A 17,705-nucleotide genomic window follows, 5' to 3' on the forward strand; every position below is an offset into this window, starting at 1 on the left:
GAACAAAGTTGAAATTATCACAGTCCCTGATTTCAAACTATATTACAAAGTTATAGTAATTAAAACAGTATGGTATGGGCAAAAAAACCCACACATATCAAAAGAACAGAATTGACAGTCCAGAAATTAACCTGCACATATATGGACAACTAATTTATGACAGAGGAACCATTGTATGTACAATGGAATAAAAACAGTATCTTCAATAAATGGTGCTGGGAAACTGGTCAGCCACATACAAAAGAATGAAACTTAGACCACTCTCATACACCATACACAAAAGTTAGCTCAAAATGGATTAAAGACTTGAATGTAAAACCTGAAACTATAAAAATCCTAGAACCAAAACATAGATGGTAAGCTCCTTGACATCAGTCTTGTTAATGTTTTATTTTAATTTTTTTAACATTTATTTATTTTTGAGAGAGAGACAGAGTGTGAGCAGGGGAGGGGCAGAGAGAGAGGGAGACATAGAATCTGAAGCAGGCTCCAGGCTCTGAGCTGTCAGCACAGAGCCCAATGTGGGGCTCAAACTCATGAACTGTGAAATCATGACCTGAGCTGAAGTCAGACACTTAACCAACTGAGCCACACAGCTGCCCCAGTCACGGTAATGCTTTTGTGGCTGAGACTCCAAAGGCAAGGGAAACAAAAATAAAAATAGACAAATGAGACCACATCAAACTAAAAAGCTTCTGCACAGCAAAGGAAAATGTCATCAAAACAAAAAGCAACCCACTGGATAGAAGAAGATATTTGCAAATCAAAACTCCAATAAGGAGTTAATATCCAAAATGTATAAAAAACTCATACAACACAACAACAACAAGAACAACAAAACAAAGAACCCAATTAAAAAATGAGCAGAGGATGTGAATAGACATTTTTCCAAAGAAGACATACAGATGGCTAACAGGCACATGCAAAGATGTTCAACATCACTGATTATTAGGAAAACACAATTCAAAACTACAATGAGAGGTATCACTTCATATGTGTTAGAATCATTATTATCAAAAAGATATGAAATAACAAGTGCTGGCAAGGATGTAGAGTAAAGGGAACCCTGATACACTATTGGTGGGATTGCAAATTGGTGTGGTCACTATGGAGAACAGTATGGAGATTCTGCAAAAAAAATTAAGAATAGATACCATAAGATTCAGCTATTCCACTACTGGCTATTTATTCAAAGAGTACAAACCACTAATTCAAAAGATATATGCAACTCTATGTTCACTGAAGCATTATATAATGCTTATATTATATAATGTCATATTATAATGACCAAGATATAGAAACAACCTCTCTGTGTGCTGGTGGATAAATGGGTAAAGAAGAAGTGATATATAATGAAATATATAGAAGTATATATAAAGTGGAAAACTGCTCAGCCATAAAAAAGAATTAAATCTTGCCATTAGTGACAACAAGAATGGGCCTTGAGGGTATTATGCTAAGTGAAATAGGTTAAGAGAAAGAGAAATAACACATGACTTCACTCATACATGGAGTCTAAAAACAAACAAAATCCAAACAAACAAAACCAAATCCATATACGGAGAACATATCACTAGTTACCAGAGGGGAACAGGGTTGGAGGGTAGGTGAAAGGGATAAAGAGGATCAAGTGTAGAGTGATGGATGGTAATAGACTTTTGAGGGTGATCACTTTGTAGTGTATACAGATGTCAGCTTACAATATTGTACACCTAAACCTTATACAATAAAGAGAGGGGGAAGAGATAAAGACTTAAGGAACTGAACAGTAAGTAGAGTCAATTCTTGTCTTAGAGAGAGTGATGCCCACTCCTTCATCTTATTACTGGCCTCCCTTCCCCTGGAGTCCAGCCAAGAAGGTGGGAAAAGGAAAGAGTTCTTTCATATGGCCTCAGAAACCTTACCAGGAATAGGAGCAAGGAACAACTCTGCCAGAAGCTCTACTCAAAGTCAAAGCCATTAGGACTTCTCTAATAAAGGCCAGGATGAAAAGGCCAGGGAAAAAGGGTCGATGTCATTGACAGCAGGAAGATCTGGCTACATACAAAACTGAATAGGTCATCTCTGCACAGCTCCTCTTCCTAATCTTTGTCCCACTCCCCACATGACACCTTTCTTAAGTGAATAACTATATGAAAGGTAAGTGAGCCCTCTCCATTATCTATGGCCATGACTACCCATTCTACCAGTGGAGTCCCATGATTGCAAGAACAGCCAGTAAGCACAGATGAGTATTTATTGAGCACCTGTACAAAGAACACACTTAATAAATATTTGTTGAATGGATATTGAACAATGGAATGATATGTAAGGCTGCCAAAAATCCCACATAGACTGCCACCTATTCATCTTAAAAAACAAAATAATGAGAAGATTTTTTTAAATCTGACTTACAAGTTTTTTCTGTGCCCTTCAGAGGCTCACTATATTCATCTTCTACCACAGAATACACATTAACAACATACTCCGTTTCAGGCTTCAGATCTTTCAGTACTGTGCTACTTTCCAGCCGGCTCACATAAAACTAGGGGAAAAAATTTAAAAAATAATAGCAACTTATGCTGTAATCACTTCCTTCTTTTCTACGACCATTACAAAGTAAGTTAACTGCAATGAGCTTAGAAATTATATTTCGATGAAACCATTGTCTTTTGCTTTTGGAAATTACCAGATTACAATGAGATCTTAGACAATTCATATCATTTATTCTCCCAGCTGTTGTTTCCTTATTTATTTGTAAAATGAGTGGGTAAAACTAGATCATCTTTAGTGTTTCCTTCTACCTCAAGGATTCTACTACAAACTCACAAATAAATCAAGCATCCTTTGATTAAAAATCATATTGATATTCTGCAATTCTTAGAAACCATGAGAATTTAAGCAAAGCTCTTTTCCTTTAATTAAGCCCAAATGGAAGTGTTTGCCTAGCAAGGAATAGAAAGCACCACTGTTGATTCAGTTCTGCCGTTCTCTACATCTTTCTTGCTCCACACCCAACATTTTTTGAACCTTAATATGAAGGACTCAATCTCAATATCAGGAAGGAGTGGGCTGTAGATGTTGTCTACTCACTTCTTGACGTTTCCCTCCAGAAACGGGATAGTATTCCACCTTATACCTGTCCACGCTGTCAGCAGGAGGTGTCCAGCTCACTCTAAGAGAACGATGGGTTCGCTCAGAAATAACTAGGTTAGAAGGTGCTTCCAGGTCACCTACACATGGAAGTAAAATGCATACGCTTTTATCATTATTATAGCAAGGTGATGAAATCTGAAATTAGATCGAAACAGTATTACTCCCCGTATTTCAAATTTGCACACACATCCTGATAAAAAGTAAATCAGTCTAGAGTCCCATTGCCCGTAAGACCTCCCTGGGTGGGCAAAGGATTTTTCAGTCCCTGAAGATTCAAGCCTGGGTTCATCTTTCATTAAAACCTGTCTCACTCTTTCTTGTGGCGCTACCTGTTTACCAATCACCTAGACTCTAAAACCTCTGAATTGTCCTTGAATACTTCGTCCTTTCCCTAACCTTATACATATAACTGATGAATAAGGATTTGGGTCCTGACAATTCCACTGTCTCTATCATTGTTGGACCACCCACATTCACCACCCTCATTATCATTTGATTATTTATATTCATGTCTTAATCTCCTTAACAATAAGTTATACTCTGTGTGGACAGAATTGGTTTCTCATTTATGTTTAGTTCTCCTATAGGACCTAGTTCAGTGGTAAGAGAAGCTACCCACTTTCTTGCTCAAGAGAGAAGAAAAACAACCAAGTCTTTTAAAATTTGGGAATATCCTACTGCCTGTGATTGTGCTCTCTCTGGTTAAGGAAAGTGAAATGACCAATGAACAACAGAATGACTACAGACCAATATCTAGACGTAACATCAATGAAAATAGAAATATTAAGTTCACAGTGATCATTAGAAAGATGTCCCAAATAATAATTTAAAGAGAATTAATTCAATGACTTCATTAGCATAGCAATCATTCTCCTATAAACTCTTTCAACTTTCTTTGTAAAGCTGGGGAAAGCATTTCCATTCTTAGTACTCTAACCTTTATTATAGTTGGGTCATAATCAAGCCTACAAAATTATCAAGCAATTTTACAGACTGGGAAACTAGAATGAATGCAACTATTACACAGCTGATAAAAAATAAATAAAGGAAAACTGATAAAAGATGTTTTCATCCCCACTCAAAGTTCTCTCCAACTAAATAAAACTACAACTCCCTCAGCTAACCCAAAGCCAGAAGCCTAAAAATTCTGGCTTCCTGGCTGGTCTATTTCTCCAGGGAAAAGATCAGTCTGTTGTTCAAAATCCAAAAGGAAAATCTGCAAATGTTTGGAGAGAGAAACTCAAGGAAAAAAGTCAAATACATGTATTCTCAATACCCAAAGCATATGAACCATTTCTACCATATTAGTTGCTTATCTTCAAATAAGCTAGAAGTCATTTCTAATTTGTTGCCATCAGAAACAAATCCGAGAAAAAATCACGGACTAAACTAATGATTCTCAACTGAGGGCATTATTCTTCCCATCAGATATTTGGCAACATTCAAAGATATTTTTAGTTGTCACAACTCAGGGAATGCTACTGACATCCAGTAGGCAGAGCCAAAGGACGCTGCTAAACATTTCACAATACACAAAAGAGTCCCCTTTCCCCATACAAAAAATAATTATCTCTCCCAAATATCAACAGTGCTGAGGGCGAGAAGCCCTAGGCTAATCTTACCTGGACCTTTGACACTGTTACACAAGTTAATGGTGAGGTCATCTACAATCCTAGAGAGTGACTCAAAATCAGCCACGTTGTATGCATGAATATCATCAGGATCTGTCGCAATCATCTTTAACTCATCTTCATCAGCATTTTTAATACCTTGCAAAAAAAAAGGATACATCAAATTAAAAGCATTTGGATTTTCACTGTTAACTAGAACATACATATGATTTTCCTCAATAATAAAATGACTGTCTCTGGCACAAAATAGAAACAAATAAAAAAATAATGTGAACTAAAGGCTATTCTGAATTGGCTTCTTCTAAATGCTTCTAGCACCAATTTCCCACCAAAAAGTGTCTCTTGAGTGTTTTCTCTGGAAAGTAAAATAATGGATATCAAAAATAAACATGGTGCCACAGAAAACCAAACAGGGATTTTCCTGCATCCTACTAATAGTACATTTGTCCTCCTGACCCATTACTTTCTTCCAAGAAGCCATGTAGTTGCATCCCATTACAAGGGGAAAAGAAGAAAATGAGTTGACTTCTTGGCATATCTTTTTGATAAATTATGTGATAGGGAAAATATGTTTAATAAATTATGTGATAGGGAAAATATGTTTATGTGTTTATGCTTCAAAAATATTTTAACTACAAAAATATCCTCAGCTTTTGTAACCCCAGGGGCACTGCTAGCCTTTCGAGCGCTTACCAATAGCAAACAACTCCACGCCTTCATCCTTGAGTTTCTTTGAAGGTGCCTCAACATCATCTTGTGATTTTCCGTCAGTGATGAGAACACCAATTTTTCGAGCTCGAGGCCTCATGCCAGCTTGGGTCTTGAAGCTCTGTTGACGAATGAAATTCAAAGCCATGCCTAGTGGGATTTTTAAAAGATAATCAGTCGCATCATTACTCAGCCACAAGTTCTGACCAAAAGCAAGACCTAAAAGTGCACCAGGCTGTCCTTACTCACCTGTGAGAGTATTGCCTCCTTTGTATGGTAAGTTTGCCACTGCTTGCAACAAGCTCTTCTTGTCTCTGTGAGCATTTAACTGCCACTCTGTTCTGGGATCCCCACTGTACTGAGCAAGGGCTAAAATAACACCACTGGCATTAGCATATATAAAAAAAGAAGGACAAAAATGTCTAAAGGTCTTCAATACTGCCAGACCTACCAATTTGTACTCTTTTGGGACCAATTTCAAAGACTTCCACAATGCGAGAAATGAAACTCCTCACGGTTCTAAAATTTGCCCGGCCAATGCTCCATGATCCATCCACCAGCAACACAATGTCTGCTTCCGCTCTGGTGAGACACTCCATTCCTGACATGGCAATCATGAGACAGGACAGAGTAAGGAGCAAATTCTTAGTAGAATGACTTCCTAGCCATGCCTCTGCCATCCCTGGATGCTCAGTGTTCCCTAGCTGCTTCAGTTCTGTAGCTTAGCTTGGTGATTTGGAGGTCAAGACTCCAAAAGTATGTCAATATGATTCATTAACCTCAAATAACATTCATAAGGATCACCAATTCCTCCAATGATATTTCAATGGCAAATCTTTCCTTCATCTTTGACTCTTTCCTGGCTATAGTCATAGATGCTGGAGACTTAAATTAAACCATCATTGTATTTGAAAGGGCTTACAAACCCAAGAGCTGAAATAATTGAATGAGAATGTATAGCCATCTGGCGACAAGGCATTAATAATTTTAATAAAATTTTAATGTGATCTAAAAATTAGATGCAGCATTTTTTTGTAATATGTAATGGTCATTGGCAGACAAATACGAAATGAACTGATAAAATGTGTGAGCTAAAAAAGGTTTTAGTGAGCTTAAAACATCTTCTAAAATAATTAAGCTTCGGGTAATTATTACATATATTATGAAGGATTAGACACATGAATCTTTATTAGACCTTTTGGAAGTAAAGATACCTTGTTCTAAAACCTGATAGCTACTATATTATTGAGTTGCTAGCTGTTTAACTTTATCATGTACTATGTAAAACAATCAGGTAAATACAGATGGTGAAGTCTGCACATTTAAAAAATCAAGAAAGAAGGAAGACAATTTAGAAAGGTATGCAAACAAATATACAAATTGAGAGCTTTAGAGACAACAAGCACAAACACTGATACAAAGCTAGGGTGCTTTGGAAAGAGAAAAATCCCAATATCCTCAGTGCACAAGCTACAAAATAAAAATATAAGTCAGTTAATATCATCATAACAGAAACAACAGAACATTCATACAAAACAGCAGGATTTGACACTTTGACTTATTTTGTCCACATCCACATTTTTTAAATCCCCTCTTTTCTGGAAACTTACATTACCAGCTATGACTTTTCCAACTTCTTGCCGTGGTAGCATCCGAGAAAATTAAATGATGCTCATCACACTACAACGGCATCCTTTGCATATAGTACCTCCCATCAGGACTGAAGACTCCCAAATACCACTCCGAACACCTAAGCCTTTGCAAGCCTGCCTCTACTCTGCCCAGGTCTACTCCTTTTTATCAAATGATAGAAAACATTTAGAGGTAAATTCTATCCACTACTTCCACCTCTAAGAACGTTCAAAGCTAGCTTCATCACATCAAAGCAATAACTGTGGCAGGAGCAGAAAAATCCAGAGAGCTTATGCTTCCATGTTGCTTACCAAGTCATGGCTGTCCACCTATTTATGTAACCGAACTCTGCTTGCTCAGCCCAAATAAATCATTTCTGCAACTACTTCAACAAAATAACATTGCATTTTAGTTATTAAAAAGAGAGAAAATGTATGTAACCTACCCATTGCAAAACCTCAGCTTTAAATAATACAGTACTATGTAACCAATGCAAATGCTGACAAGATAGGCCTTAAAAAATACTGTCAAAGGTATGTTTAGCTAGCTGTTTGAAGATATGTTTTTAAGTGTGCAAATTATTTAAGCATATTGTAGTATAAAGTGTTTATATTTGCTTTTCACTGTGTGACTAACCTAACAGTTCACATCTGAAATAGCATCATAATACTAAGTTTTCCTGGGGAAATGTAACTCAGTTTCTTACCAGAGGATAAAATTGGCATGACAGTTGTATCAGAAAGGGTTGTCATTTCTTGTCCAACAAGGGGTGAACTCTCTCCTCCATCGAACATTCCAAAAACATTTACTTTATACGTGGTACCTGCCCTGAAATGTTAAAATATATAGTTCGTATGTAGAACTGGCTCAAGGGGTAGCACATTTTGCTTTGTTAAACACGTTCATCTTGATTTTACAAACGTTCACTTACAGCAAGTTAAAAGGTACTGCTTCTAAGCAATGGGCTTTAATAAAATAATTTAAATGCTGTATATTGCAAGGTAACAAAGTACCTAGCACAATGCCTGGCACATAGCAACCTCAATAAATTTCATCCTCTCTAATCTGCTAAAAGTAAACAATGAGTATTTATATAGATTTCAATATCGTTGAATGAATGATCGAGACAAACAAACTTTCCAAAAGGCAATGCACAGTAGTTCATTCTTCCTACTGTGATGAATGTAGGGTGCTGTTCAAACTCAGACTTCCTTGTTTTCCACTGCACAGCCTGAAGCGAGACCTTTAATCAGCCCACCCTTTCCCGTTCCTGCCAGCTGGCACCAAGCACAAAGTCCTGCTTCTGTCTCCCATGGCCCACCCTGGAAGAGGATTCATATTCAGCATCTCAGTGTGAGTCACCTGGGCCTTTCCAGAAGGCACAAGAACCCCCACATTTCAACAGGCCTGGCTAGGGACAAGCTGCTTTTGGTGACATCGTGAAATATGAAAGTTAATTTTTAAAAAAGCAGGATGTTATTGAAAAGATGCCATTCCGAACCATTAAAATGTCACAAAAAAACTCAGCTTGGCCTCTGAATCCTAACCTCATCTTCCGTAAGAACAAGACTAAGAAAGCAACTTCAGCTGATTTTAAGCACTCTGCTGGCAATCAGACACACAAGTGATTATCTGTGTAAGTCCTACTAATTTACATAAACTATTCGATCTTTTAACCATAACTGAATATAGTTCATTCCTACCTAAGTTCCTCCAAAACAACTGTATTGTCATATGGTCCAACCACTAACTCCCCCAGTCTTCTGTCATCCCCCGTAGGGTGGAAAGTGACTTTATAACCCTTTACTTCCCCAGGGGCAGGCTCCCAAGTCACTCGGAAGCTTGACATGGTTGGGTCAGATGTTTTGAGGTTTCTGGGTGATTTAAACCGAGAAGCTGTAAAGATAAAAATGTTTTAAAATATTATCCATAAGACTAGGTTTGGGGTTTTTTATTACCCCCTGCAATAAGAAATCAGATTAGCGATATCTAAGTGATGTACATGGGAATCATCGCAAACACACTTCAAATTGTGTATTTATAAAATGTGGTAGCACCAGACATAACATCCAATAAAAATCCTGATAACGAAGTGCTACCCAAATGGATATATAAATAATTCTCACCATTCATAAGATCATATTAGCATTAGAACATTAATATGTAGAATCATTTTACCAGGATTAGTATGCTAATCAGGATCCCATCTGATTATTATAATCTAATTTACTATGGAATTAATTTTAGGCACTAACAAATAAAGTAGATGTATTAAAGCCGTCCTTTAATATATTATACTCTTGCCCCCCCCCCAAAAAAAAATTATTTTATACCTGTTGTTCCTGATCCTTGCCTAAGCTTTCCTTCTCCAGTCTTGTATATTGGGAGAACTGTAATGTCATATGTGGTCTGGGGCTGAAGTCGTTTTAACACTGTTGAGGTGACTGTGGGTGGCACTTTAGCAACCATTTGTCTCCCTCCCCCACGGGGGCGATACACAACACGGTAGTTGATGACTTTTCCAGGTGCTGCTTTCCAGGTAACTCTCATTGTGTTTTCTGTTTCTTCATCCACTTTCAAGGTTTTTGAATCTGGGGATACTGTGGGATAAAAGGAGATTACAATGTATACCGTGTTGAAAGAAAATATACATGTCTTCTTTCCCATTTATGTGAAAAGAAACTGTGGTTTCTTAAATATGTACAGTATTCTTTTGCTTAGCAATGTGATCTTTCATAAATTCATGATGGCGTGTGAGCCTAATCTCAGTGAGATCACGGTAAGATGTTTTCTCTTTATCTAGCTAATAACTAAAAAATGGAAGTTCATATTGCATGGATTTCCTTTTGCATTCTAGAGACTTTAGTAAAGAAAACATCCATTTCCGGAGATGAGCTTTAGAATTTTTATTATATTTCCATCCGTAAAGAATTCCAGTAGCAATCATGCTGTGGAGAATACTAAAATCATGAATGCAGGGTCAGAAATATTATTTGGGTCTTTTCAGTAAAAAGTATGGTCCATAAATGATTAGCCAGAGTTGACTATAGTTAACCCTATTTTTGTGACTGCCACTGACATGAACACAAAAAGAATAGGAAACTCTAACACATAAAAATATCTCCAGGGTTCTAAAAACAAACTGGTATACACTGAGTGTTTTAGGGAACACTATGTAAAAAGTGTTTGATAAATATATAATCAATGTTTTTTTATTAAATTATCTTTTACTAATATTTCACAGTTATTAATAACTGTATCAGTATCAGAAACAGATCACTAAACATCCACAAAAAGCCAACACACATCCCTTTTCTTTTACAAAGTTAAAGCATATAAGCAAGATCATTTCACTCAGTTCAATAATCTTAGCACTCAAAGATCATAAGCAATTTCTACACGAAGACACTAAACTGAAGGAAACAGTGCAAAGAATCTTTCTTGATCCTATGAGAAATTTTCATGTTCAAACAGGCAAGGGCCACTTGTAACAACTAAAAAATCGAAATAAATTAAATATGTATATTGAACAAAATTTTTCAGACATTGGATATCAGGCAAGGTAGGACAGTGATCCCTGAGAGATAAAAACAAACGGGAGTGAGCTTTATGATTATCCTGGCTTATTGCTTAGACAGAATTTCCAGCCCCAGTTCAGGAAGAGGGAAAGCAGATGGAGCCTGATGATCTCACTTAGATCTCACTTAGAGGAGATGGTTTTGTGTGTTAGGGGAGGCCAACGCATCTAGAATTGCAGAGCAGAGTACTGAAGAGGAGATGGTGTAACAGAGGGAAAAGCTCCAGAAATCTGCAAGCAGTCCTCCTGGAATCTTCAGCCCAGTGCTAATCAGTGCATACATATGAGGAAACCACCCAAAGCTAGGGAAAGAACTACTCAAAAGCAGCAGAAGGAACAATTATTTCCTAGAGTTCATGCAGTCCCCCAGTGATGCCCCATGAATGGGGCAAAATTATCCCTAAACTAAGGGATTCTCTGGTCTGGTTGTAACAGAACTTAAATGGAAGCTTGAGAAAGATTGAATTACTCCAAATAACCGAATCCCAGAGCAAAGCTTAAAGATATTTATAAGAATGTAAAAATATCTGGCACCCAACAAAGTAAAATTCACAAAGTCTGGCATCTCATAAAAATTACCAGACATGCAAAGAAGGAAAAAATATGACTTATGTTATAGACTGAGTGACTGTGTCTCCTTAAAATTCATTTGTTAAAGCCTTCACCTCTAATGTGATGGTATTTGGAGTTGGGACCTTGGAGAGGTAATCAGGATTAAATAAAGTAGTAAGATTAGGGTCCTAATCTGATGGGACTGAAATCCTTATAAGAGGAAGAGGAGACATCAGAGCATGATCTCTCTCTCTCTCTCTCTCTCTCTCTCTCTCCCCCCACCTCCACGCGGAGACTGGGGAAAGGCCACTTGAGGACATAGTGAGAAGATGGCCATCTGTGAGTCATGAACTGACTTCTCAATAGAAATCAAATCGTGCCAGAATTTTGATCTTGGACTTCTAGCCTCTAGAAGTATAAGAAAATAAATTTCTGTTGTTTAAGCCACCACTTAATGGTATTTTGTTGTGGCAGTTAGAGCTAAGACAACCCATAAGAAGAAGAAAAATCAACCAATAGAAACAGCATCAGAAATGACATATATGACATAATTATTCAAAAGGGACAGTAAAACAGCTATTACAACTATATCCCACGTGTTAATAATGCGAGAAAAAGTATTAGGCATGTTAAGTAAAGATATAGAACATATAAAAGAGACTCAAACCAAACTTCGAGATGAAAACTACAATGTCTAAGATTAAACATTTGGAAATTGTGGAAAGAAAATTAGTGAACCTGTTGACATGGTAATAGAAACTACCTGAAATCAAACACAAGGGGAAAAAAAGATTGAAAGGCTGAACAGCACAATACTAAGCTGTGTGATAACCTCAAACAAATTAATACATGTATAATTGGGAGTACCTAAAGAGAATGGGGTGTAATAAAGTATTTTTAAAAAATAATGGTCTAAATATTTTCAAATTTTATAAAAGTATAAACTCGCAGATCTAAGAAACTCAATAAGCCCCAAGTACAAGTATGAAAAAAACTTCATCAAGGCCCATCAGAAACAAATTGCTTCAAATCGGTGATGAAAAGAAAAATTTTAAAGCAGCTATGTAAGCAAAAGATACATTATATAGAAAGGACAAATAATGACAAAATAGATAAAGAAATTCAATATATGGTGGGGCGCCTGGTGGGTGGGTCACTCGTTGAGTGTCCGACTTCAGCTCAGGTCATGATCTCGGGATTTGTGGGTTCAAGCTCTGCATCGGGCTTTGTGCTGACAGCTCAGAGTCTGCAGCCTGCTTTGGTTTCTGTTGTCTCTCTCTTTGGATTCTCTCTCTCTCTCTCTCTCTCTCTCTCTCTGTGCCCCTCCCCCACTCACACTCTGTCTCTCTGTTTCTCTCTCAAAAGTAAATAAACATTAAAAAAAAAGAAATTCAATATATGGTTATGGATTGTTTCTGGGAGATGCAAAAGTATACATTAAACTTAGAGTAAAATGGTTGCAATTTTTTATTTTAGGGTTTAAAGACACTAAGAATTCTCAGCGAAGCCCATTACTTTCTATAAATACTAACATTTATTCAGATTAATCCTCAATTCTCTATGACTATTCTCTAGGTAAGTAAACTATTATTTATATATACATATGATATTTATATTTATTATATTTTTTTCAAAGGAAAAAATGTAAAGTCCTTACAAAAACTTTTGGAAATAGTATAGGAAAGAGCACTATATAGAATAACAATCTATTTGGATTAGTATCATTTCCAATTGTCACAAATATTGAGTAAGTTGATGTGTGTCTAACACTTTTCTAGAAAAGATTGTGCTCATGTTTCTGACCTCTTGTTTCTAAGCCTAAATTTTTATTCAGTGGAACAAAGTGTATCTCTCTTGCACAAAATTTCCAGACCAACTTCTCACAACTCAGAATTGAGAAAAATTAACAGTTAATTCTTACAAGTGTTGGTCTTGTAAGACACCTATATCCCCCAAAATATGAGATCCCAAACCTCAAAACAGTCCCAAATTTAAATGTTAGTAACAGTCAAATTTTGTAAATCATACTTGGAAATGCTTCAAGGAACACAATTATATTCCTGCCTTTTAATTAATTCTTTAAAATAAAAGAATCGGGGCGCCTGGGTGGCTCAGTCGGTTAAGCGTCCAACTTCGGCTCAGGTCATGATCTCGCGGTCCGTGAGTTCGAGCCCCACGTCGGGCTCTGTGCTGACAGCTCAGAGCCTGGAGCCTGTTTCAGATTCTGTGTCTCCCTCTCTCTGACCCTCCCCCGTTCATGCTCTGTCTCTCTCTGTCTCAAAAATAAATAAACGTTAAAAAAAATTAAAAAAATTAAAAAAAAATAAAAGAATCGAGGTGAAATAAGGTACAACATATCTTACCCTAGTCTTCATGGAAAACTTTGAAGTTTAGGGCAAAAAAAAAAAAAAAAAAAAAAAAGCCTCGCTGGCTTCCCATGAGCAAGAAGCAAAAATTTTCACTTCATTGATAGGTATGCCACGTGCTATAAAAGGGTGCAACATTCACATCTGTAAGTGCTTTTCATGTTTTAGAAGCTCTCACAAGATGCTTTCCAACACCCACTGTACCTCTGCTAACCCAGCTGCCATAAACTCGAGCGCCAATAGAAAGGTTCCCATCTGCTGGCTTTCTAGCCACAATCCACAGTTTTCATTGTGTCAGCAGTTTGCACACCATGTTGCCGAGTTTCAGGTGAAAGCACTCTTGAAAATATTTCCACAATGTCCCCTTGGAAGTTTATGAGAAACTCTGAGAGCATGACCTAGTGACTCTACCCATTTATCCATACTTTAGGATTCATCCACCACCCAAGTACCACATCTGACTCCGATTTCTCAAGTACTTTCTAAACTGCTTTACTTTCCACAGAGAGGGCAAAATAAAATACAACAACAAAACAGAAGTAGAACAAAGAAAGTTTCTTGTCTTCTCTATCATTTGCTTAGATGTTTGAGCAGTTTGTGTACAAATGAAACTCTGAAAACTGTACGTTTCATTCCTGCCTGCTCTGCTCCTAGTTCAAAAGAGGCCTTTCTGTTCACTTACCTTTAACTCAATCAATTAGTCAAAAAAATATTGAAAATTTCTTAGAGGCTCAGCTTCTTAGAGATGAAGGTTTATTTAGGGTTTCTGTTAACATATTTGCTTTTGGCTAAAACATATCCCCTGTGGAGATTTTCAGTCCCAAATAAATATTTGAAGACTTAGTCTTTTTGGAAGAAGACACAAATGAGAAGATTTTTGAAAAAGCTCCCCTCTAAATACAGATACTTTTGTAACTGCTCAATCACATGAATTGTATCTTCACTCCTACAAATAAAGTTGGCTATATGTGTAATATCTGGCCTGGTTTATGAAATGATTTCTCTTTACAACAAATAAAGTTCTGCCAGATGAACTTCTGCCAAATTTTTAAACTACATCAGCCAATATATTCAGACACAAGAGTTCATTTACTACCATGGAAACCAATCATGTGAATATCTGAGCAATGTGCCTTTTCACATATTTAAATTTCCAATAAGGAGTTTGTTTTAAATCTGGTTAATTTTGCACAAATTTAAACTTGGACACATTCTTCTGAGTTTTCCAGTGATTAAAAAAAGAGAGAGATGAGTTCTTCAGACAACTCTGACCAAAAGACTTCAAAACAACTTAAAATCAGGATACAGGACTTATCTAAAATTGCTCATGGCACTTCTCTCTCTTCTCTTTTACCCAAAAAAATTCCCCACTTCTTCCACTTCTTTCTAATAAGAGGAAATTCAAGAAGGTCCCATTCTTTTCCCTTTTCCTCAAATCTTCCCAAAACAAAAGGAATAAAATCTTCTCCAACAAATTCTTAGAAATGCCTATACTTGGTGGTGCCTGGGTGGCTCAGCTGGTTAAGTGTCCAACTCCTGATTTCAGTTCAGGTCATGATCTCATGGTTCCTGGGATCAAGCACCACATCAGGCTCTGTGCTGACAGCAGCAAACCCGCTTGAGATTCTTTCTCTCCCTCTCTCTCGGTCCCTCCCCGGCTCGTGCTTGCACTTGCTCTATCTCTCTCTTAAAATAAGTAAATAAAGTTAAAAAAAATAAATTCCTATTGCTAACAAATGGTTTTTTAGGAAAGAGAATTATGAAATGCTGGCACATCTTTCACCAACCAGCTGATAATAAATGATGATAGGTCATTCAAAACTATTCACAGGAAGGAATATTAATGATATTAAGGTAAACCTAAGCCATCAAAAAACACCGAGTGGACTTTTGATTTAACCTTACCAAATAAAAAAGGAATAAAATAAAGACTCTAGGAATCTAGCATTAGTCTTGGGTATATAATAATCATAGCTTCAATAGCCACTATCATTTATCAATCAACTCTAAGTGGCTCGGCACTATGCTTAGCACTTTGCACACTGTCATTTCATTTAATCTCAAGTCAACTCTTAGAGACTTCAATCTACAGATAAGCAAACTGAAACTCAAGGGAAATTAAGTAATTTGCCCAAAGTCACATAGCTATAAACGTGCCTGCATTCCCTTTGTCTCCATAGCTCCTGATCTAACTAGCTGACCACTCTATCAGGAAAAAAGACAAAGAGACAAATATAGGTAGTTGGATGGGATTCAATATTTCAAAATTTGATATAATTTTTATACTAAATGAACCAAGCAAACTTGAATTTAAACCACATTCCTTAAAAGATGCTAATTTTTCAGACCCCATTTGTCACATAAAAAGAAAGAAATAAAGGCAAGTGGTTAAACTGTCACTTGAGCTGATAGCTATTAGGTAGCACCAACACAAACACAAACACAAACACCCTCGTGCTGTTACCTACATTCAGTCATGGCTTCTCCATTCAAAGGTTCTCCTTCTCCACTGCTGTAAACTGCAAATACTGAAACTTTGTATTTGGTCTCTGGCTGCAGATTTTCTATCACAGTATGAATTGCATCTCTGGGAAGACTTTTCTCTCCAGTCTCAATATCGTCATAAAGCGATTTCCATGAAACCCTGTAACCTCGAACCATTCCTGGAGCAGATGTCCAATAAGCCCCAATTGATGTGTCGGTGATATCTTTAGTAACTAAATCCTTAGGTGAACCACGTTCTAGAATAGAAATGAAAGGGAAATCATTTTTCTGTTATCTACTAGATACGTAAATATTCCTTCATCCTAGTGCACATCCTAACTTGCTGAATTCAGACTCAGTTTGTCTAAGGTTGCCCACTCCTTCTTTCTGAGCCACCTGTCCTTTCCTGTCAGTGCAGCAGACTGATGCACTCAAACTTTAGAATCGTATCTGATTCCTACCTATCACCCTGGTCCCTGTACGTCCAGTCAGATAGTAAAGCCCTTGAGGACAAGGATGACATCCATACATGAAGGGGTACGTGCCTAAAAACGTTTTCTCTTCAAAGGGAAAATTGCATCTAAATCCCAAAATTTTACATTTCATTCCGGTTTACAACATAGTCAGCCATCGTTCACGAAGATCTTTACATCTTTAGCATCACCTTTTTCTCTCTGATGTAACTTAAATAAGCTCATTTCAATGGATGACTTATAATAACTTCAACGACTTCATATCACTTGCAAATATTAATTCCAGCAATCGTTTTTTCATGAAAACTCTACTTGTTCATGCTATTTAAAAGTATAAGTGCAACCTTCCAATAGAGCTGAACTCTAATGAAACTAAAAACCACCAATTCCTCTGGAAAACTTAAAAGCCATCAGTCATCAAAATAAAACACATCACTTGTTCTAGCTGATCGAAAATGTCTGCTACTAAATTTTGGCTCTTTCAATTCAGAAAAAAAAAAAATACAACCCAAATGGAAAAATATGGAAACCTCAACTTAATAGGAGGCACAGATGTCTTCCAATAAAACCCTCACTTTCCATAATTTAAATGTAAAATAAATATACAGGTCACTTTATATTGGCTACCTTTACTAGGGTTTATGCCACAGCATGACATAAAAATAAAACTATCTGTCTCTACAGCATACATTTCATCAGTAATTGTTTTATATTCAAGCAAATGATATATAATGTTGTTACAAGAATTTTGAAGACTATTATTTTACTTGAAGAGTAAAAATGAGTATCTTAAAAAATACTCATGATGAAACAACTACATTTCAGCACAAAAAGTAAAGGTAAGAATAAATTTTAAAAAAAAGAAATCTGGTATAGACAGAAACCTATCAAACTGTAGAATTTAGAGGGAAAAATAAATAAAACAGGAGCTGGGCATCTTACCAGAGCCCAAACACAAATGGAAAATTCTAACTCCATTAAAAATAACTTTAACTGCTGACAGGACATCTCATCTCTGGAGGGAAATTAGTTACATATTTCACTGAAACCCAGAATACTTATTTTCAAGAACACATTGACTTCTTTCCCCCCACAGTGCTTGAGGCTAATACTCATTTGAAGGCCTTCTTGAACTCTATTTCCTACT

The 17,705-nt window shown here is 36.7% G+C and overlaps 1 protein-coding gene across 9 annotated transcripts in view; it reads right to left on the bottom strand.

Annotated features, from left to right (window-relative positions):
• Positions 1-17,705, bottom strand: part of COL12A1 (collagen type XII alpha 1 chain) — a 116,751-nt gene that overhangs the window by 63,945 nt on the left and 35,101 nt on the right. For 6 of the 9 annotated variants that reach the window (XM_043591832.1, XM_043591835.1, XM_043591830.1 and 3 more), the window contains 10 exons: positions 16,070-16,342; positions 9,440-9,706; positions 8,810-9,002; positions 7,813-7,934; positions 5,926-6,075; positions 5,724-5,843; positions 5,460-5,624; positions 4,758-4,904; positions 3,073-3,212; positions 2,395-2,524 (listed from right to left, as the gene is read on the bottom strand). In XM_043591832.1, the coding sequence (XP_043447767.1) occupies positions 2,395-2,524; positions 3,073-3,212; positions 4,758-4,904; positions 5,460-5,624; positions 5,724-5,843; positions 5,926-6,075; positions 7,813-7,934; positions 8,810-9,002; positions 9,440-9,706; positions 16,070-16,342 (1,707 nt within the window). The remainder of the gene's footprint in view (positions 1-2,394; positions 2,525-3,072; positions 3,213-4,757; positions 4,905-5,459; positions 5,625-5,723; positions 5,844-5,925; positions 6,076-7,812; positions 7,935-8,809; positions 9,003-9,439; positions 9,707-16,069; positions 16,343-17,705) is intronic. The other 3 variants (XM_043591837.1, XM_043591839.1, XM_043591838.1) reach the window with 1 other exon arrangement.

Source organism: Prionailurus bengalensis, chromosome B2 (genome assembly GCF_016509475.1).
Source record: "Prionailurus bengalensis isolate Pbe53 chromosome B2, Fcat_Pben_1.1_paternal_pri, whole genome shotgun sequence".
Lineage (NCBI taxonomy): Eukaryota > Metazoa > Chordata > Mammalia > Carnivora > Felidae > Prionailurus > Prionailurus bengalensis.